The sequence below is a fragment of the Falco peregrinus genome, chromosome 6 (assembly GCF_023634155.1).
Source record: "Falco peregrinus isolate bFalPer1 chromosome 6, bFalPer1.pri, whole genome shotgun sequence".
In the NCBI taxonomy this organism is placed as follows: domain Eukaryota; kingdom Metazoa; phylum Chordata; class Aves; order Falconiformes; family Falconidae; genus Falco; species Falco peregrinus.
The window spans coordinates 92,042,816-92,066,128 of NC_073726.1; the positions used below are offsets into that span (position 1 = coordinate 92,042,816).

The 23,313-nt window shown below is 43.4% G+C and overlaps 1 protein-coding gene across 3 annotated transcripts in view; it reads right to left on the reverse strand.

Moving 5' to 3' along the window:
• MAN1A2 (mannosidase alpha class 1A member 2) overlaps positions 1-23,313 on the reverse strand; it is a 145,109-nt gene that overhangs the window by 69,541 nt on the left and 52,255 nt on the right. For all 3 annotated transcript variants that reach the window (XR_008747709.1, XM_055807498.1, XM_055807497.1), the window contains exons 4-5: positions 12,222-12,340; positions 9,745-9,825 (exon numbers count right to left, since the gene is read on the reverse strand). Coding sequence is in view for 2 of the 3 variants with exons in the window: in XM_055807498.1 (XP_055663473.1) it covers positions 9,745-9,825; positions 12,222-12,340 (200 nt within the window). In the remaining variant the exon portion in view is untranslated. The remainder of the gene's footprint in view (positions 1-9,744; positions 9,826-12,221; positions 12,341-23,313) is intronic.

Below are 23,313 nucleotides of genomic sequence, written 5' to 3' on the forward strand. Positions count from 1 at the left end.
TGTGGTTCATCATGTGAGATTTCCAGAAGTTTTAAGGACTCCAGTCTGGGAGGACCACAGGCACTCAGAACACTAATTGCTGAGGAAAGGTAAAACCACACTTCTGTTTACAGAAGCACCCCAAATCCAGTGAATATCTCCAGTATTTTTATCCTTAAGTCCATCCACTATGCAATTATTGATGTCTGAAACTAGCATGGTAACACAGACCCTCCCAAGAATACCATAAACCTTCACGGAGCACATGCCGAAGAATTTTACAGGGAAGATTTAGAAGGTTCCTCCTGGGTGCCTATAAAGCTGTGAGCCATCTGCCAAAGCTCCTGCACAGAAGGTAGGAGTGATGAGCAGCTCTTCCCCTGTGACCTCCCCTCTGGCTGGGCTGGTATCCCATGGATTTTCAGGACAGGGCTATACCCCCCAAGCACCCGCAACCTACCGCCCATCTCCCAGCTGGAACGGAGGAGCTGCAGCACTGAGCTACAGTGGCACACACACCGCTTTGGGGGGAACCCATACCAAAGCCACCCCCTGAGAAGATGCATTCTAGAGCCCCTGATACAATTACAAAAACCCGAACACGGCACAAGCATATCAAAACAAGCAAAGACTTCTTGAGGATCAGAAAACAAATAGGCTTCCCCCTCAAAACGAGCATTAAAGAAGAAAGACTAGAAAAAGATGTAAATAAAGCTCTTGCCTATACAGAAAGACACAAGTTATGCAAAACATCAACTACAAGAAGTGATGTCATGTTTAAATTCCTTCAAGTCAAAATTTCCATTAAATACATTTTCAACCTGAGTTAGTTTTCATGCCCTGGGTTATTAAGGCTGAAAGAATCAAGCTTCCCAAAGGCAAAGCTCAAAAAAGCAGGGGAAGCCCACACATTTAAAGGATTTATCTTAATTTCAATATAATCCAGGTACCTGAAAGAAAGTCTGCAGTGAAACAAAAGAAATCCATGTAACACCACATTCCTCTGACTCTCTTGGTCTCAGTTAACTACATCCCTTCAGCCTCCTGGCAATGACATGCATTTTGCATCCCGCCTTCTCCACCCTGACTATGCTTGCCCCAGCTACTCTCTCTCTCAACATTAGAGGATTTTATTTTCCGCTCTCCGTATACACGGCATCTCGCCCAACTCCTCACACATGGAACATGAGAGCACAGAAAATAATGCAGAGGATACGTCAAAATCCTTAACCAAGGCTGAAAGTTTATGAAGGTACCACACACTGCAGGAAGGTTTATTAGTGAAACTCTACTAGCAAAGGACTCCCCCTTCCAATTCACAGAGCCAAGGGGAGAGGTGGGACTATGAGAAGAGCTGTTATTTGAAGGAGTTTCCCCACCCCACCGGGTCACACCATGGAAGATGTCCATGGCAATGAGGGCTTGCCACCATGGCGAGCCACACTGTGTCACAGGTAAGGGTGAGGCTGTAGCAATGGGGCAGGGGCAGACTTGACACAAAGGCAGGAGAATCCATCTTCAGTTGGGTAAATGCAGATAACGCCACAACAATCAGTGGACGGGGCTCATTCCTGCTTGGCTAGGACTTGCCAAGTAACAAGGAAGCACGCCCAGTCACTCTGGAAAGAGACACTTTCTTGAAACAAAGGAGGAGTAAGAAGTCCCAGAGCATGGAGAAAAGCTGGAAGACAGTGGCACTGCTTCTTTGCCTCCTGCTGCTCTTGTTTCTTCTGCAAATGCTGACTCAGCAAACTGGACCTGAAGTTACCCCAGAGATGGGATGATATTACTGCTTCTTAGTCCCTTCTCCTGAAGAGCAGGGATAGCCAGCCTTGCTGGTGCCAGCCCCATCAGAAACTCACCTTTCTCAGCCTTATGTCGTCTTCCTTCTTCGGTGAGGATGATGGCGATAGCATGGGCCTCATCCAGGAAAGGTAACTGCAACTTCTTTGAGAGCTCCAGGGAATAAATTGTACTGTAGGATTATTAAGCCTCAGGGGAGATGTCACAGTATCCAGAGACAGTGGACATGCCTATGATTGGGATCACTGTGAAAAGATTCCTGTAGATTTGCTCAAAAATCTGGACTTTATCTATACCTCAAGAAGTCGGACAGGCATTTGGCATGTGGTACTAGTGTCACAGTCATTCCAGCAGTGGGTGCAGTCACTGCTGGGAGCTACTGGGCAGCAGCTGTCAAGGAGAAGCGCATTCATCAAATGTGTGTTCAAAATCTTCGGCTTTTTTTACAGTTACAGCAATCAGCGCTGCTATCTTCTCTGTTTGCAAAAACATGGCAACACTGCTCTTTATCTTGTTTATGCTTTATTGCTCCTATGATCATATAGTGTGTTTAATTACAGGATTACTCTGCATGTACGCACTGCCTGGGCTCTGCAGCTGTCTCTCTCCTTCCTTGAACAAACTCCTGTTTGGACAGCAGAAAGTTAATTTACAGTGTCTCCACAAAGGCTTGAAGTGAAGAAACTGCTCCTGGCAGGGTTCGGCATCACTGCCATCTTTTGGATGGTCTTCAGAAATGGGGAACAGCGGGCTGGGGATCCTGCAAGATGCTGTAGGAAATCTCCATCTGCCTTTACGAGCTCAAAGAGGTTGACATAACCGATATGAAGAGCTGCAGCTTGTTTCAGCTGGCATAGCTGGTCTGTGATGTCCTACTTGTACTTCCTGCTCCCTTACCAACCAGGCGTGGGGACAGCATAATAGAAATTAGAGCTTTTCGAACATTTGATTCAGCACACCATGAGAAAACGAGAAAATGCCATTTCTGCCGAAGATTCCAGTGTGTACCCTACATCAGGTTCTGACAGACATCTTGCTGTCCTAAGCCTTGAGGACATAGTAATTCCTGATCTCCTGGTACCCTACTCTCACAGATATGAGATTCAGGCACACTCATCATGGATCGACTTTGTAACTTCCAGCTGCGGGGTCTGCTGGCAAGCTTTGCTGTTTCAGCATTAACACAGAAAGATCTCTGTGCCACTCATTCTTACCGCTTGCCTGGCTGTTGCTTTTATGTGCCAGGAGTTGAACACGTTTTGGACAGGCAGCAATTTTAGGAAGCAGCTCTCCTGGCCTTCCTTGGAAAGCAGTATCAGCTACATTGATGCCAAAAAAGTCCCAGATCCACAAATGTGACAGAAGTAGAAGAACATGTAACCAATCATACACCCAATAAAGAGCAATTAGGTAATGTGTTGAAAAGAAGGATTTACCAATAGCAACAAAGTAAAGAGAAAACCTCATGTTACTCAGTGAAGAAGCAAGCACCAAACACAACTGATCTTGAACAAAGTCTTAATTCTGAGAACTGGATAGACGCTATGGGAGATGAAAGAATTCTCAAACCACATCCTGAGAAATCAGCTATAAAATCCAGCCGATTTCCAAGTAACAGAGGAACCTCCCTGGAAAGAGATTTTTTCAAGACTGTATGAACAGAAAGCTCCAATAATAAAAGTGTACATTGCAATAGCATCCTTTTTTTGTGAAATGCAAGCTCTTGTTCTGATCTCTGTATATACATGATATTTTCGTTAACCATTTCCATCCTGATGCTCTTACATACAAGAGTGATATCAAGATATTTTATTTCATTAGTATTAGGTAAGAAGTGAAAGATGAACACAAAACACCTTTATACAGTAAGTTTAGGGAATTAACATAAAGGAACCTACTGTTCTAGGGAAAATGCTAAAGAATGCCTTGATAGGCATCATTGAAAACTATAAAAAAAGTGGATTCATAGCTAAAGACAAAAAATGGATTTGTGCCAGGATGATGCATAAGAGAAGACAAATCTATTAATGCAAACACAAAGAAATGTTGCTTTTTCATTTGGGGTTTGGGGTTTTTTTTAGGGTTTTTTTGTTTATTTTAATTCATGTAAGGATGATTTTCATCCTAAACTGCCACACTCAATGTTTACTCCAGACTAGGTATACAGAACATTTCATTTCTACTTATTTTTGTTACCAACTATGTCACAGTGTCATCGCTCCCCCCAGCCCCCAGCATGACGAATGCCATGCCTAGTCCCTGCAAAAGTTAAAGGATTGTTGCAGGGATTGCCAAGGAACAGCCTGGCTCGGTTCAGATCAGAAGTCATTACATATTTCACTGCCAGCACGTTAACGAGGCCCATTAACTCCATTTGACAGACAGCAAACGGGAAGCACAGGGGTGCTTGTGAACTCAGGAGGTGGAAAACTTGCAGTCCACGCACCTTAACATAAGATCGTGCTTCCTTTTCAATCAAAATGCAAAATGTAGAAATTTTATCCATTCTATCATAACCTGGGATGGAGAAAAGGAGTGCCTAGTTCTCACGATACGGCTCTCATCCACTTTCAAAGCAACTCTCCTAAACCCTTTATCTGCAAAAATATGTAATTAGTAGCTCCTGATTGGGTACAGAAACAATGAATCTTGCATTTCCCATTTAGAGATTTTGGTACACAGAGATAACACCTATTAACGTACAGCTTAAGAAGGAATAATGAGTGAAGTAAACACTTTGTATTGGTTGCTCAGTGGAAACTAGGCAGAAAGCTCTGGCACACAGCAGAACAGAAGAGAGCCTGCCTGCACACCCAGCACTCCCAGGAGATCTCACGCTTTTTTCCTCCACTTCTTATCAAGTCTCTTTTTCTTTCTTTGGTTTGACAGTATAATTTAATAATAATAATAATAATCCAATATACAGTATAGCCCACTTGTACTGGGGTCCCCAGTACTGTATCCAGCTCTAGAGTCCCCAGTACAAAAGGAGACATGGACCTGTTGGAGCAGGTCCATAAAAATGCTCAGAGGGCTGGAGCCCCTCTCCTACGAGGGCAGTCAGACAGAGTTGGGGTTGTTCAGCCTGGAGAAGAGAAGGCTCCAGGAAGACCTTATAGAGGCCTTTCATTACCTAATGAGGCTTGTAAGAAAGATGGGGTGAACTTTTTGGCAGGGTCTGCTGCAATAGCGCAAGGGGTAATGGATTTAAAATAAAAGAGGGTAGATTCGGACTACATATAAGGAAGAAATTTTTTTTTACGGTGAGGGTGCTGACACTGGAACAGGTTGCCCAGGGAGTTGTGGATGCCCCATGCCTGGAAGCCAGGCTGGATGGGGCTTTGATCAACCTGGTCTAGTGGAAGGTGCCCCTGCCCATGGCAGGGGAGTTAGGCTAGATGACGTTTAAAGGTTCCTTCCAACCCAAACCATTCTATGACTCTATATTCCACTATTTTAGCATATATTCATTATATATTTCAATAATATACTTTGGACAAAAGGCACAGGTTCAAAGCTTAAAAAAAATCCCCAAGAATCTCAAAAGCAATGACAGACTGGGACCTCACTGCGATGTAGGAGCTGAGACAGAAGGCACACTCTTCGACCTGATAAATATACACCTAGCCAGACACCAGATGGCTCGTCCACCATCAGCCCGGAAGAACTCCTTGTGCAGAGGATTTAATCCAGGGCCTCCCAGGCTGCAGACCGACCTCCCCTGCCACCAGGGAAACCTCAGTGCTCTTCCAGATCAAGCAGACTGAAACAGAACGCACAGGCAGGTTTACACAGCGTTGAGTTTCACAAGCATACCTTAATTTTCTTCTATCCAAAAAGCATTCTGACATGGAAAAATGGAAAAAAAGATGGTGATTTTCCTCAAATCAGGAGCACTGTCTGTTAGGCAGAGAAACTGTTTTGTCTCTACATCAACAGAAAGGTACAGTGAGGCAAGACAACCAAGACATTTGGCCAGAGGGACATGCAAACTCATCCTCCTCAAACTTCAGCTTTTCATGCTCATCACTTGAGGAAGCCCAGCAGAAATCCCCACATGTAAAAGGCTGAGCTGCTAAAAAATTCACAGGTGTCGTGTTCCACAAAAAAAGGCTTGTGACTCAACACCAGACAGGACAAGCCTGCAGCATTTCAAGCCAAGTTGTCAGCTGCTAAAAACAGCAGTTTTTTGTTTTTTGTTTTTTTGGTTTTTTTTTTTTTTTTTTTTAAGCTCCGTTTCACTATTCCCCCATCTACTGCAGTGAGAAGGAACTCTTACGGCAAGAAGTGACAGCAACACCCACGATCTTAACACAAAAGGTTTAAAATTTTACCATCGCCAGTAACCAGCATCATTAAAACCACGAGCACAGTTGATGCTCCTCTGAGTAATAACACTAACACGACAGCTGAAATAGAGTATGGAGACCAGAGTCATGCTAATTTTTAAAAACATGTTTCTAGTAAGAGCATTAAAAACAGGACAATTTATGAAGAAAAAAATTAAAAATCTAAACCAAAACCTAAACTAATAGCCAGCTGTATTTAAAAACTGGTCAATATCTACCATTACGATTCATAATCTGGTAAAATCCTACCAAGCACAATTATCCTCTCCATACAAAGGGCAAAAGCATATAGATAAAGCACACTGACAAGCAAATTCTCCAGATGAGACCACTTAATGATTGAACTTCCATAACTGAGTCTTGGACACTTTCTTTTATAGTTGTCACTACAGCTTCTTTACCAGCACTGAGCGACAGAAGTCAAAATGAAATAAGAACATCTTTTAGAACTGTCATCAAGTAGCAGTAACTCTTGTTGCAGACCTAAGCAGAATTTATATAAACTAAAAGGGGAAAACCAGAATTCATTCCAAGCAGACTGTTCATTGTACAGGACCAATTTTTCAAGGCATCAGAAGTATGGAAATTAGTATGAAAACCTTCTAAAGCAGTATCTAGCGACAGTCTTACGGAAGTAGGGGCTTGGAGGAAGGGAGATGGGGACTGGAATGTCACGAAGGTACAGGACAGGGATATGAGCAAGCGATGGCCTGATGAACAAAGGCAGGATACCCACCAGCAGGCAGAGACTCCCCCCAGGGGCATAAGCCCGTGTGCATGTTCCCAACCTGACCAGGCAAAACACCCCGACGGCGGGGTCAGGCTCGCCTGCTTTAGCAGGGCTAAGGAGTGGCTCTCATGGCTGAATGCAGCGTACCCCAGCCCCGGGCTGAGGAAAGCCTTCCCTCCTTGGGAACAGAAGGGAGGAGACCAGATTGGAAATGGCATCTCAAACCTGTTTCCAAGCCCAGTAAGTTCTCAGGGGCAGGTATCTCCTGGGCTCAGTTACTGGAAAGCCTCAAGGCCCCTTCCTTGCCTTACCCACACGGCACACTGCAGAGCAACCACCCAACTCGGAAGCAGTCTCTCAGGTACCAGAGGCAGCCCCACCTGCCACACTAGTTTGAGAGAAATTCAGTTTGAACACTTTTTAGGAGTTCTTCTTTTGGAAAATAATTAAAAAAAAATCATATGAACACTTTGACAGGAATAGTTTTTTGCCACAAGTCATGAAGCATGTGAAGTCCACTGGAGAGACCGATGCCATAAAAATATTTCTAAAAACAAAAGTCAACCCAGTGGCCAAAATTTAGGAAAGCCAGAGGATAAAAGCTTTGTAAGAAGGAAAGAAATGAAATGTGGTGATGAAAAGTCCTTAAGCAAAGGAGCTTGTTCTGACTCTACCAAGCGGTTAGAAGCAACTGGAAGGAAAAGAAATACTCCACTTCACAAATGCAGGCAAAGCACGTGTTTTGGTGGTGTCTGGCTGTACCCACAGGCATATTGGGGCAAAAAAGTTCTTTTCAGGGGCTTGTGCAGAGGTGTGGTATTGATCTATACGAACAACCCAGCTACTGATATGGGGTCTTTGCTCTTTCTCCGAGGTGTCTCATGCTCACGGTAGAGGACTCCAAGGAGCACACTCCAGCCTCAGTAAGTTACCCAGAGACAGGATCAACGTTCCCAGCTGAAAAGAGCATGTGGGACCGCTCTACTCAATGCTTGAAGGCTTCAGCGATCACACAGGACTCAGTGTGATCTGTGCTCCAAGCAAAAGAAACACAGATTTCTGGCAAGGCAGCGTGCCTCACCGTGCTGCTGAGCTCCTACAGGCCGCACCACCATGGCCACACCAAACAGCTCCAGCTTCACTACGGCAGCTGCTCCTCGGCACAAGGCTGACACGGCTCAGGCTGCCCTCCAGGAAGCTTCTTGGCTACAGAAACAAAACCACAAGCATTTGTCCTTGGTTATGTCTGACAGCAAAAGAAAGCTCCTGTTCTGGGAGCCTTCCAAAGAAAACTGGTAGGTTAATGAAGCTGACCTAGATGAAACGCAGAAGCTGCCTCAAGTTAATATTTGGGCTGATCATCCGCTGATTTTTATTCTTTTTTTGTTAGGACAAAAGTGTAAACTAACAAGCTTAAGCTTCACCACTACTCCAAGACAAGGGATGGCTGCTACAAAGGCTGTATACCTGCAGCGGTGCCATGGCAGCAGATTCAAAAGGCTGACCAGCAACCCCAGTGCCCAGCACCACCCTCTGAGGGTGGCATCCTGACCAAGCTGCGAGGGAGCTCTGATGGAAGCCCTAAGCCTGACAGATCCGGAAGGCAGATGGGCTCACTGCCACAAACACCCAGCCGGCTCTTCAGTTGCCACAAAGGAAAGAGAGGGGCAAAATGGTGCGCTGCCTTCCTTCCCTTTGGGCCTCCTGTAACGCACCGCACAAAGCCGCCGTAGCAGAAAGGATGGCTTGCAGGTGAACCTTCTGCAGATGGAGGGCTTGGAGGGTGTGGACGCTAAAGAAGTGAAGCAGTAACACTTGATGAACAATCAACTAGCAATTTCTTTCAAGATAAGCACTGGATTTTTGCTTTGCCACTAAGCTGCTCTTCCAAAGAGAAGACACTTCTCCAGGAGAAAATTCAGATCCCAGGATGATGCCAAAGACCTAAAGAACCAACAAATATGGGGTTTTCTCCTGGTTATTTTAAGGGCTGAGGTCTTAAAAATCCCCTAGAACTTTTTGATACCTATGTGGTGCTCCCCTAAACAAAGAAGGAAGATACATATGAATGCCTTGATGCTTATCAAACCTTAAGCCATGAAATATGGCTGAAAGCCTAATATTCTAGGTAGCGGGCTACAGAAGGGCCATGAAAAATAAAGGATAAAACCAGATAAATCAAAGACACAGGCAACAGATCAAAAGACAGGTAGCTGGTAAGACACGCGAAGAGCCTTGACTTTAGGTTGGGTAGGGCTCCAGCCTTGTTAAAGTAGGTGAAATAAGAGCTATGAGCAGCGTTACTGCCGGACCGAAGTAGGCTATGATTGCAAGTCTTTGGGTATATGCATCGTTTCAATCTAAGCATGTCTTTGCATAAGTGCTCAGAAGAATAAGTTTATGATCTTTTTTAATAGAAATTTCAAGAGCAGGATAGAATTGGCTTGGTATTTCTCAGTTTGTCACTGAGAAAATGGTAAGAAGATTGTGTAACGCTTTTGTGAAGCAAACCGACAGCCTTGTAGGATAAGTGACAAAACTATTCTTTCTTCATCATAGTTACAGAATATCAAAACAAACCAAGCTATTTTGGCGTGAGAAGTTAGTGACTTGACATTTCAGGCTGATGTTTACTTGAGTGGGTATTTTCTGAAAATATCTTGATAAAATATGCATTTTAAAGCTCTAACAAAAGGTGCTACACTGGCTGAGACCTGCACAGAAACAAGCTTTAAAGATTTCATATTCTTAAGAATTTGGTTACTTTAGACAACTTGCTGCTGTAAAATTAGGTTGCAAACTACTGAGAAACAAAGATTCTAGCAAATTCTTCATATGCAACATTTGCTAGAGTATTTCACAGACACCTTCCAGCCTCCTTACCTCTTGTCCTGAAAGGTAGTATGCTGCTAGAAGACCGCCAATGAAGCGAATATTGACCTCAAAGACAGACACTTCGGAATTCTAGAACAGAAAGAGAGTAAATAATTAACCAACCCCCTAATCAAAGAAGGAAAAAAAAAATCTTCAAGGCAGAGGCACGCCAATCCACATGCCAAGGTTTGTAGTGTTTCGGTATCTCGATCCATACTGACATTCCTGTGCACATCTTCATGACACCAAGTGTTAATTCTAGTTACAGCTTAAACTGATTTTTTTTTTTTTTTTTAAAAAAATCAAATTAGTTTTTTCTCCTGCTCTCTAATCATATTATTACCACAAAGTGCAACTAAAGTTGTTTGGGGATGGTGAGAAAGAAGGCAAGGACTTTACATTTCCATGATTCAGCATCTTTTACGTTTAAGCATAACAACAAATCTTCTGAGTTTACAGGATGAAGTAGAACAATAATTAAGAGAATTCTTGTAATGCGCTTTCTTAATCTGAATTACCAAGAGCTCCATTTTAACAGTCTCTGTCTAGGAACAGCCTTTACATATTTAATGTTATGACATTTACTGCAAGACTACTGAGAAACTGAATAGACTAAACCATTTTACTGCCTTCCTCCACATTAACACCCTTGGGCTAAGTTTACCAGTACCTTTTGACTCAGTCCTCTGAAAAATTAAGAGGAACTATATAGTTTTAACATTTTTCTGCCTCCCTCCGTTCCCCCACTGACTCCTTTGCCTGGACACACCCCATCTGTCTGCCCCGTAATCTCTTCATTCAACCCATCAGACACAGGAATATAGTTTTATTAGAAGATTTTGAGATAAGGGAGACTTTTCCTTCCTTCCTTTTATCCAGAAAAGCCACCACAATGTGCGCTGTACAAGCTGACCCACCAAGTAGCACACAGTCGAAATGATATTTGTAGCTATGTCTTTCCTTCCACACTATTTCTATGGTACCTGTGGTTCTATCATGCATTTTGCATGTATCCAAAATAAATGCATTTTGCACATATTACTTATTTCTAAAAGATTATATAAATACTTTAAAGTTTTCCTCAAATAGCACTGATGATTAGAAGTCTGAAGTTTGAAATACTCCCAAATAAAGGTTTTTAGTAAGAGACATATTTTCATTCACATACAGGTGATACAAGAAAAGTATCAACAATACACCACAGGATTCCACTTAATACCTATTAAAGACATGAATCACACAAGCAACAGTACAGTGTAGACTGAAACCAATGACTTCTATTTCCCAGTAAAAGAATCCAAGAGGAGCAAATTAAAGTATTTATTTATAAGCTTCAAACCATATAAGGAAATAAGTCTGGTGTATATATAAGGCAAGGCATTAACCTCCAGAAATGTCTTTTGATACACAGAAAGCTGTAATTGAACCCCAGTGGGTCATGCAAATTTCTTCCACCCAAATCCTAGATTAATTTTGCAAATTTATATCGAGATTGCCTCGGATCAGACAAGAGTTACAGAAATAATTTAGTTCACCCTCATAATGGTACCATTATGTCTACACTGTCTCTGATATATTTAGGGTCTTCAGTTTTAGACTGAATAATTATCTGGCACTAGCTGAAAAAAGCAGAACAGAAATTTTTTAATGTTTGCCAGACAGTTGATGTATAACACAAAAGGAAAAAATCCAGACTCCTCATTTCTGAAATGTAGGATGTAATATAAAAACAATGGGAAGCATCTGCCCAATTTTGACTGTATACCTACATTTCATTTTGTGCATTACTGAATGAAAATTATTTTTGGAACCACAGGACAAGTACAAGGACTTAAATACAAATTCCATCAGTCTGTGACAGTCCCAAAATAGTAGTAAGGACAGTAATCAATAAGGATAAAAGAGCCATTTCTTCCATTTAACACTTCCAAACTCTGCACACAATGAAGAATGCCAAATGCTGCCTGGTCAACTGGAAACATCCTGTGACAGATTCAGAACCTGTCAGCAAACCAAGGTGACCCAAGAGGCATTCATCACGTTAAAACATCTTAAGGACAGGAAAGAAGAAGAAATTGTATTGTTAAGTCATTTATACACCGTAGTTTGGAAAGAAATTGTCTTTTGCAGCTCCACTATCTCCAACCACTACCAGCAAGTAAAGCTCCACCTTCTTGCCTTCATTTCTGAGACCCTGTTAGCTCTCACTGACCACTTTCCCTTTCTTCCATTATCCAATTTGTACTCTGAAAATACAATATATAGATGTATCTTTACTTATAATTAAAGTGTGAAAAGGTTGGGTGTTTGGGTTTTTTTTGTTCAAGATAAAGTTACAAACACTAAGAACTTCACTACGGCTTGCATCTGATACTTCAAATCGTAAGTTTAAGATCCAGCTGAAAGACCCCTTCTGTGTCCTGTCCCCCCCCCAAGAGGAACAGTGCAAAAAGGACTCGAGAAAGATTAGGCCAAGCTCTACTCACCACACTGAAATCAAGATTTTTGTCGATCCACTCTTGTCCTTCTCTGAATTCATCGTGAAGCCCCATGATATAAAGAGTATCCAATGCATCTACTATGGTAGCACCCATTTGTGAGTTTCCTACACAGAAAAGGAAGGATTTCTATTACAAATTATCATTTCATTACTTTTCTCAAACATCACAAGCATGAGAAAATAAGCCAAGCAGTAGCAAAACAAAGTTACTACAAAGGTAACAGCACAGAGTAATCAAAATGAGCAAGGAATTAGCAGCAGCATAAGGGGGATCACTCTTCTCTTCCAAAGCATTGGTCCTCTGGCAGTTTGGCTTCTGGGGAGAAAAGACTAAAGAAAGACACACACACAAAAAACTTTCTCATCTGCTTTCCTAACCTGAACGTGAGCAACTGTACTTTGACACACAAACAAAACAAAAGGACAAAAGACATTCAGCTTCAAAAAACTATAGGGAATTCTAGGATAGAAGTGTTACAACAAAAGCAATCGGTACTTGCAGCAATGCCTTGCATTCCCCATTTCCCACTGAAACCTCCCCAGGTTTGCAGTTATGGAAGCCACCTCGGCAGGGAAGCACGGGCTGATGCGCAGGGATGCCCTGGCTGGGCTGGGGTGAAGCCGCAGCCCCCAGCTGTTCCCATCCCCCCCGCAGGGACCCACACGATGAGCTGCTAATGGCTCCTCAATCGTCACCATTTAGTGTGGAGCACTTAAAGCCAAATAAAAATCAATGGTGCTTCACCCTAAACCGCCATTCGCTTGAAACAGCAGCAATTTAGGGCTGAGGAGCGACTCCCCGGTTTGCACAAGCAGACAGGACGAGGATGGAGGGGGGACCCACCGCCCCCCCCAGCCCCCACCCCCTCGGGCCACCCCGCACTCAGCTGCTGCCCCGGGGGGCTGGGGTCTCTGCTGCCAGGGGAAAGCAACAACTGCCGAGGGGCTATTGTCACGGAGCGTAGAGAACTGCCTACGCCCTGAAAGCAGCCGAATTTCACTGCTCTTACCAGCACTCTATAAAACAGCGCAAGAACTATATGATTAGCAATTTAATGACAGTATTCTCCTAACAAGTTAAGCCAATTTTGTTTTTTTTTTTAATGTACTCTTCATCCATAATGGAATCCACAATGATTTTTACCTGTTTAGAGATTTATTTTTTTTTTTCTCTCTCAAGCATAACAGTAACTGAATGAAGCCATCACCCCCATTGCATTCTTTTCACATACGTAAATGACCAACGCTTACAAGTAAACTTAATTCCATTTTCAGGGATTTCCTCCCCCCAGTAATAAAAATTAAACAGTCTCTATGACAAAGTAATCACCTACTAATTTCTTCAAAGACAGCCGTGCATCTGTTTTAATTAATTTAAACTAGATATGGAAAGCCTAAAGTCAGTGGTGGGTTAAGAATATTCAAGTACAGATTGGAACACGCTACCTGTCACAAGATTTAATTAAAAGACACCTCCTTTGACAAACTGGCCACCAGGCACACCTCCAGCTCTCTGGATCCAGCGTGGTGCCCTGCAAGGTTTAACACCTGCAGCCAAGTGCCAAATCCCACTGCTTGTGCTGCACGGAGGCTGCACTCAACTTCGCACCTCTTCATAAGCATGATGTGACAGTTACCTAATTTATCACTTCAAAAATATGCAAATTAGACCATGACACATGGACTAACTTCAGGATTAGCTGACAAGGTATTTCTGACGAAGTTGGAATGTGTTATACTGCTATGGCACTCCAAGTCATTTCTGTTCCTTTATTTAAACCACATAGATGGAAATTTTCAAATACACAGGGTGTTTGAACCAACAGGGACGCACAGCCTTGGGAAATCCTGAAAGCTCCTCTTGTAATAATTTCAAAAAATGAAAACCTTCTAACTTAATAGTCAGACGCAGTGATAACCACATCAGTAAACACTCATATTCTAGTGCTGGCAGGGGATGAGGAGAATACGTTGCACGGGGATGGACTGGCAGGTCAGCATCCCCCACCGTGCTAGAGAAGTTGAGACCCCACTGTAAAGTTCACCCACAGTTTTCTGGGTCTCAGAAGTAAACCAAAGTGTCTGCAAGGTGGGACAGCAGTATGGTGGGCTCCAGAATACCTGCTTTCCAGCCCTCCAGAAGCTATCTTAAAAAATACAAATTTAAAGAATGTTTTTCACGGAGTTCTCTGCACAGAGCCGTGGAAGAAGGGCCATGGAAACGCAGAAGCCCATGATTATTTCTGCCACCTCACAAAGCCAACAGATGCACCCAGGGACTGAGAGCGCAGAGGCCAGGACTGCAGGGACAGAGCTCTCTCCAGAGCTGCCCAAACGCCTCCGTGGTTTCCTGACGCATCCCACAGGGACTGAAACCCCAGCCCCATCACACAGACCAGGAACCTGCTTTCAACCTCAGCACTGAGCGAGTGCTCAACATACAAACCTCCCCTCAACCAAGAGTGCCCAACAGGGACTGATGACAACCCGTTTCACACAGGCTTCTCCAGCTGCAGGGGCAGCCCACCCAGGCTTGCTCAGTGTTTCTCACCCTCGAGGGTCACCGGCACAGGTTCATACTCCAAGCTTTTGTCTCTGCCACCCCCCAACCATGTGTTGAAGCTCTCCCTCCCGCTGCCTTTTTGCCCCTTTCTTTCACCTTTGTGTCTGCCTTTCCCAGAAGCACAAACGTCCAACGAAATGTTACCGAGCAGAGCCCCTCCTGCTCACACGTGCCCCCGTCCCTGCAGCCACGACGCCCGCTGCGGAGATGGAGATCGGTATGGTTAGAGTTTCTAGACTTTATGGGAGAGCCCAACTACTTCTTACCCTGGTCTCCCAAGGATAGCATTTGTATCCCAACCCATAATAAATTATTAGGTTTTCTTCTTTCATAAATAGGCTATTTCAACCAAATTTGGTTTATTGTTCCTTCTACTTCTTAAACATATGACAGCTAATCTTAACTGCACACCAGCACTACTTCTTTGAGGAAGACTCAGAAGAACAACCTTTGCCTTTTAAACTTTTTTGGCTGAACACGTTTCTAAAAGGTTAAGAGATGACAAGTCAATATTTTGTAAGAGATTGTCTACCCAGTCGTCTTCCTTTAGTGTCAGCCAGGCAGCACAGGTCCAGCTGACTCCCTTCTGGGCACCGAGGGGGAAGAATCCAGAACGCAGAAGCCTTGTGCCTACAAGAACAGAGGGTGGAACTGGACATAAGGCAACACAGGGGACAATACACTAACGCAGCACCTTGGCTGCCCCGTGTTGCAAGACAGGTACAACTGAAAACCATTTGTGAGCTACACTAGGCTGAGTTAGAAAGCAAAATTAATTAATTGCTCTCAGCTTCTTTCTTGGAGGACTACCTGGAACAGATGGTATTATCAATTTGCTCCTAAGTAAGAACTTCCACTGAGTTCTTCTGTATCTGCTGAGGTCCACAACCTGACCAGAACAGGCAGTGATGCTGTCATAGCTGTCTTCCTCTACCTTCAGATGCCCTGGCACTACCAGCAAGTATCAGCTGACATCTAAAGCAGGAAGGAACAGCAAGTGCTCAGAGGTCACTGGCCGGCATTCGTCACATGTGGTGCCACAGGGAAAACAGACTACAAGGGATAGGCAGCTGCAGTCCCTCCTCCTGATGTCAATACAAACCATTCAATCTAAAATCACAAAGAGAAATAATTTTCCATTCATAATATAGTATGGGTTTTTTTCCCCCCCTTTCATAACTATGCTAAGATCCATAAATTTTGCCTTAAAGGACAAAAATACAGTCTTCCGGGACACAAGGTGTCATTTGAAAAGTAATAAAGTAATTCCAAACAATGAAATGTTTATAGGAGTACACACCACCTCAACCAGTCTGATCTATCATTGCTCTGGATACAGAGAGCACAGATGTCTCATTGTGGCAAAAAAGACTATGAAACAATTAAATTATAACAGAAAATAACACTTCTCGTAGCTGAAGGCACTCCTCCCAGGGTCTGCCTCTGCTCAACACAAAGGCTCGGTCAGTCGTGTTGCAGAAGATAGTAACTGATTCCAAAAGGGCTCAGTTTTACAAGTGTCAGATTAGGAAGTTTCTTCTCCATATAATTATAGTTCTAGTTGATTGAGCTCCAAATTTAATGAAGTTTGCGTAATGAATGCAACGCTCATTCTTCTAAATAAAACAGAACATCCATCATAAGCTAATGGAAGGAATTTAGCAGTGAAATAGCTGAACTATTAACAAAATCATGCCCACTCTCATTAAGCAAGAGTATTATTCCAGAGGACTGCAAAATAGTAATTCAGATTTATATTTAGCTGGACTTCAGCTTCCCGAGATCAGACAAATAATTCCTTCACTTGACAGCACATAAATCTACAGTGCGAAATATCCTGCAAATCATATGACTAAGTATAAACAGCAGGGCCATTAAAAGAAAAATGGCCTCCCGATCTAAAATCCTCATGGTATGCCAAAGTGCTAGATGAAGAACGCGTTTATTTATACCATTTTAAAGTCTCACAAGAGACTATCAAAGTACCGGGAGACAGATTGTTTTCATGTGTTCCATGACAAAAGGAACATGAAGAAAATAAACAGCCCATTTTCATTACACCATAATGATAAGCTGAGAGATTTGGAAAGTCTGATACCAGCTATTGCATTGCTCAGTTTATTATGTGGAAGCAGAAGAAACTAGGAGCAGTGAGGTACTAGAAAAAAACCCCACGCAAACTAGCACAGATCAATCACGATCAGAGAAGACTTTGAGAATTCGAGACACAGGCACATTGTGTAAACAAGGAACAAGGTAACACAATAAAACTTTGCCAGCAAACCGAAGCCACGCACTCAGAGTTGAAAAGTCATCAAACAGGTGCTTCATGGAAATTTTGGTTATTTGACAAGTCGCCCATACCTACTCCTTTCTTCAACAGGTAGACATCACACACAAACCTCATTCTTCCAAAAAACACTTCCATGGGAGCTGTCATCAGCCCGAGTCGAGGGCTGAGCAGGTGTACTGGCTCTGGTGGGATGGAGTTAATTCTCTTCCCAGCAGCCTGCACGGTGCTGTGTTTTGGGTTTGTGACTAAACCAGAGCCCATCACACATCAGTTTTGGTAGCTGCTGAGCAGTGCTTGAACAGCATCAAGGCTTTTCCCTTTCTTCCCCATCTCCATTCCCCCCACAGTGAATAAGCTGTGGGTGGGCAAGAGCCTGGGAGGGGACAGAGCCATGACAGCTGACCCAGACTGACTGTAAGGATGCTCCACACCATATGGCATCACGCTCCATGAGAAAAGCCGAGTCAGGGAGGGGGTTAGCCTGGCAGGTAGCCATTCCCTGGGGACCAGCTGGGCTTCAGTCTGCTTTGTGGTAGGTGGCAAGCGATTGCCTTGAAATTACTTCCTCCCCTCCCACCCCTTGCCTTCACTTATTAAAGTACCTTTATCTCAACCCAAGGGGTTTCTTGCTTTTGGTCTTATTTTCCTCCCCTGCCTTGCTGGCGAGAGAATTTTCCTTCTTTCCCTTCCACTCTCTGCCTCTGCTGTAACACTTTTGCATTAGTGTCTTACACCACACTCTGCACCTAGCCAGAGAGCGGTTAGAGGAGTAACAAACCCGATGGAAGTACAGCCTGTTCAAAGGGATCTCTCATTACCAAAATGCACGCCAGGTCACCGCGGGGCTGCTGCAAAGACAAGGACACCAGCCCAAGTGGGAAATGACCATGAGGCCACTCTGCCTCCAAGGAAAGTCATACACAACGGGCCTAATAGATGCACGTGACTGTTCTTACCCTTTTACCTTATGCAGTCACTGAAAGGGAAATATTTATTATTCAGTAGACAAGATAGCAGATGAAAGATCCAGAAGTGGGATGCTCATCAGTTCTTTACAATCAAGGTAAGGTTTTAATATTTCCTGAACTGGTGACAAAAAAAAAAAAAAGAATCCCAGAGGAATCTAACGGAGACTCTTCCCCCTTGTTTCCAAGGACTGCCTGTGGATGCCACCACCAGCTACGTTTTGAAGAAAGCCAAGGGAATTGGCAAGACTGCTTGAGGAAAAACAAGCAGTCGGACGTAGAAGTAGTATTTGGGTTGTTACTGAAGACAAGCACCTCTACATATCACACAAACAGCAAGCACCTCTGTGTCAAGACATCCCTGCTATAGAAATAAGTTATTTTATACTCTAGAAGGCCAACTCCTCTTCATAAGCAATAGAAAGCTGGAATGTTTAGTTAGCTATGTGTAAAGACTAGAGATCTGGAGATAAGGAAAGGGCTTTCGCTCTCAAAACAGCATAGCCAAGAGGACGGCCATCCTGAGGGACAGGACCACCAGACACCCCCAGCCCCACGTGCCAGAAGCAGCCTTGGTCTCCGCCACTCGTATACAGCTCTCCATTTTTTCAGGGCCCTGGACGGGCATTTACCGGGAGCAGAACCTGCTCCCGCTGGTGCAGGATGCCTTCGACGACCGGCGTGACTAACAGGGGGCTGAGAGGACCAATTTGCAAGAGGACTGTCTCGAGGCGTAATTTAACTTAACTCCCAAGTTACATTCCCGCTCTGGCAGGTGACCTGAGCTTCGGAGCGGCCCAGCACTACTGCCAGCGCCGCTCACCGAGCGCAGAGCACAGCCTCCCCGCGCAGCACGGTGCCTCCCAGAACAGAAGAGGCGGCGTGCCAGGGCATACCTCCTTGAACAGGCTTTACACTTGGAACCTGAAAGATTAGTTACTTTTCACGCAGACAGGTGTTTTAAACCCTAGCAACAGAGCAAAAATGCTTCCTTGATAAATTCAGCCTGACATTAAATACCAAGTTATTACAGTCTTAAAAAAAAAAGTATTCTTGCTATTGCTATTCCTGACTGCCCAGCTCCAGAATGGCTGAAAAATGCAGACTGGGAAAAGTGGTACTGATCTAGGGAAAATACAGCAATTTCTACTCAAAAAGATTCAAATAATTCAAGTTTTCTGACTGTAGCAACAAGATTTCTTTATGTGATAGACAGTTACAGACATGGTAGAAAAATACATAACATGAAAATTAAAAACAAACAATTATCAACCCAGTTTTCTGTATCTCTTATGAGGCTCTGGCAATAAAGCTGCCACTACTGAAGCACACCACTTGTAAAATACCTTAATGACTCACAAGGAACAAGATAACGTTTAAGAAAATGAATTAAACTTTTGAACCACAGAGTTTAATTCCACTGTGAAAATATGGGTCACAAAATTAGTCAATGAGACCATACATTTCATACAAAACTGCAACATATGATTTCAGCTCAGCCATAAAATGCAATGAATAAGCCTTTAAGTATCCATGAAGAAACCAATTGCCTTTAACATTTCAGACTAATTAAAGAAGCAGAACAAAAAACTAAGCACGTTGATTGCTTAGTTCTGTTAAATTGCTGATAATAGGCAACACGAAAAGGAGTTCCTAATCTTTTGTACCAGACAGTAAAGTATTTTAGCATATAAATAACACTAAATAATCAATTATAATGCTTTCCTTAATTTTATAAATGAGAAAGTAATGGGAGTGTATGCTAGCCTTTTAATCTATTAAAGAGTGGACCTGCAGGTAGATGTCATTAACCACAAACTGCTGCTTAAAAAGCTATGTCCTTACGACCCAAATTTAAAAACTTTGTCTAAAAATTTACCCTGCAGTAAACCTTCCTCTTCTCCGCTCCTCACTGAACTGCTTCACTTCCCAACTAAATCATACGTGGCCCTTCAGCTTAATTCAAAATTCATACAAGCAAGAGCTGAACGCAGTCCCTCGAGTCCAAAGCCTGAATGTCCTCCAAACTGAACCTGAAAAGGGTTTAACATCCCAACACCAGATCCTTTCCATTTTCTACACTTCCTTCCAATTGCTTCCTCCATATTTTTTGTTTGTTTGTTTGTTACTTTGGTTTTAAGCACAAACACAAAGCTGCATCACTGTAGACAGAAGGACGACTGTGGGCAGACCATAATTAAGATTAATGCTGGAACTATGATCTGAGTTAGTGAAAGGTTAAGACCAGGGGATAACTGAGCAGCCGGGGTGTCAGGACAGAAGGATTTGAATGAGCTTCAGAGTAGGAAAGGAACGAGGGAGAGAGGACGACACGGAGTACAAAGGAGGGGACACAGAAGTACACCAGAAGGGAGGCAAAAGTAACAGGAGAATGGTAATGGCCACCAGCCACACGCACGACGTGGTCACTTACACCTAACCAAAGCACTGCTCCGGAGCAACCGCACTTGGAGACGTCAGGAAGCAACGGACTGAAGGGCAGCGGACCTGGGAACGTGGGCTCCTGAGGCTGCAGAACTGAAATGCAGGCGGCAGGCAGCAAACCAGCAAGCAAAGCAAGGTCAGTATTTGACAGTAAACAGGAGAGCAAGATGTTGCCTGGGCTCGAGTAGAGTTGAGAGACCTGAGCACAGAATGAAGTACTGACCTTCCAAGACAGCGAAGATAAAACTTCTTACAGATAATCTCAAGTTAAACTACCTTGCCAGCTACACAGCGGGAAAAGCATCAACAACCCCCAAACCCCTGCACCTCTAACAGCCATCACGTCGCATTCTATCTTTAGATAAAAGCTTGAGCCACTGCACACATTTGGTCCAAACCACATTCTAAATTTTCTTTAAGACAGCTGAAGAGGAGCCGATTTCAATGTGGTAGCCATAAAACTTCATCAGAACAGCGCAAAGCTTGAGTAAACAACATCAGTGTGTTAGGGCAGAGGCGCAGCGTGAGCGCAGTTGCACTGGCTCCGAGTTACGGCTGCCTCACACACCTGCTGGCCTCGGGTGACATCCAAGCGTACCTGCCGCTGCCTCCCCTTCACACGCCTGCCCGTGTCGCTGCCCTGAGCATATTCAGTTTTTAGAGCTCAGTATGCTAATCCTTATTTAGTTGTCATGCCTGTTTACTTAATATTTTAACAGTCCAAAATAGACTGGCTAGCCTTAATTGTGTTTCCTTATCACACCCTCTGTTAATTCCAAATGACGAGAAACCAGTTTAAATTCAGGAATAGCATTCACATAACCTAAATAATTCCCAAATCGAAATAAACCTAAGTCCAAAGATTCCCAACAGGAAACAAATATACTTCTTTCCTCAGAGCAAACCATCTGGTTTGTAAGAGAAAACCAGGAGAGGATACTATTGCAGAGAGCAAAAATTCTCAATTTCAGCCTGAGCCCCGATCTCTAACATGGCTTGATTTCTTCATTACCATTTGATGGAGATGTTTACCTCACCTATTCTGTAAGGCAGGTTCTAGAAATGAGGTGTGTTTCTCTAATTCTACTTTGCATCTGCAAATGTAATGATTTTTATTTTTTTTAAAGGCAGAATTTTCAACCTTCTGACTAATGCCATAGGATTTAACACCATCGGTTCAGAAACATGTACAAAAAGCCACTGAAAACAACTGACCTAAATGTGTTGCAGACAAGCTAGTACAAACTGGGTGAGAAGAATTCAGCGGATTATTAAAAAGACCAGAAGACCACAGCTGCTCATGGTGACTTTTCCTGATACACACAGGCACACTTGTGACAGTTTGATGAAATAGCAGTAACATTCAAAAAATATTTTTAGCGAACCACAGTTGTCTGTCTGTGGCACCAGCATTGCCAAGAGGGAAGGCGCAGCCAGATTGCATCCTGCCTGCACACATTTGCAAGTTGCAGAGAACAACCGTCTCCTGAATAAACACGATGACATCCATTGCAGCGGAGCAAAACAGTGTTTACAGAACACTATTTGCCCAATTAGCGGCGTCAGTCAGAGGACAGCTTTAAATATCAGATGAACTGAGGAAAAGTCAGAAGTTTTGCAAAGTGAAGTCTTACCTCGGCATCAACATTACAGACTTTTTTAAGAAGTGAACTTGCATATGGACAGAGGATATATATACAGAACGTATGTAAGAACATCCCTTAACAAAGGTTCTTAAGCAAATTAACCTGCCACAGGGTAAGAGAAAATTGTTCTCACACAGATGAATAATTGTAAGACAGGAAAGTATAAACAACCAGTTATCATTGTGAGGGGAAACCACCGGTGGCATCCTACAGAAATGAATGCTTGGGCAACACGCTTATTTATGAAATAATTTGGAAATACTTCTAAATCATCATATTTATACATAATTTGGAAGTACCATATACAGTGGATGAGGATTTTGAAAAGGAATGCTACTGCAGAAAAGCCACCCTATAGTGAGATTCTGGACTCCATAAAGGAGGCAAAAAGATGCAAAACAATTATTAGGAAAGGAACAGTGAACAAAACAGAAAATAGAACAGTTTTGGTCCTTCTTTCAAAGAAAAAAACCCCCAAACTTTAAAATATACAAAGAAAGGAGATAATGTATAGGATATGAAAAAACCCCATAGGTATGAGAAATGACTTAACAGACCAAGACTCTCCACGTAAGACAGGCACACAGCTGAGGGCGTATGGAGTTCTACAAACTCCGGAACGGCAAGGGAGAGATGAATAATGGGTTGGGTTTTTCCAGTACCAGAACTAGTCACCCAGGACACCGAGCAGGCTAAAAAGCGTTCTACACAGTTTGGACTCAGGCTACGGAAGCACTCACTGATGGGATTGGTGGGTGCTCTTAGGTTTGCACAGACTCAGAAGTAGACTGGACAAAAATCACAGAAAAATGAGCTAAAAGTGGTTTAATAGAGCTGGTTGCCTCTGACCACAGACACACTAAAGCTGAGGAACTTCTGCAAGCCTGCTGAGCCCCGAGAAATGCTCCCTGACTGAAGGCTCTCCCTGCTCCCACATCTCCTCCCCAGGCACCTGCCACCAGCAGGTTTTGGAGGATGAGTAACAATCACGTTTGATCTTTCACCTGACCTGAAGGGACTTCTCTTGCATTAGCAGAACACTGTGCCAATTACAGATTTGGCCAGCAACCCTTGAGAGTTATGGTCTTTCTTAACATTTTATCTGTCCAGAATTTGTGTTACTGCCCCCCAAAAAATCCTCACCACATTCGATGTACCTGTAATAG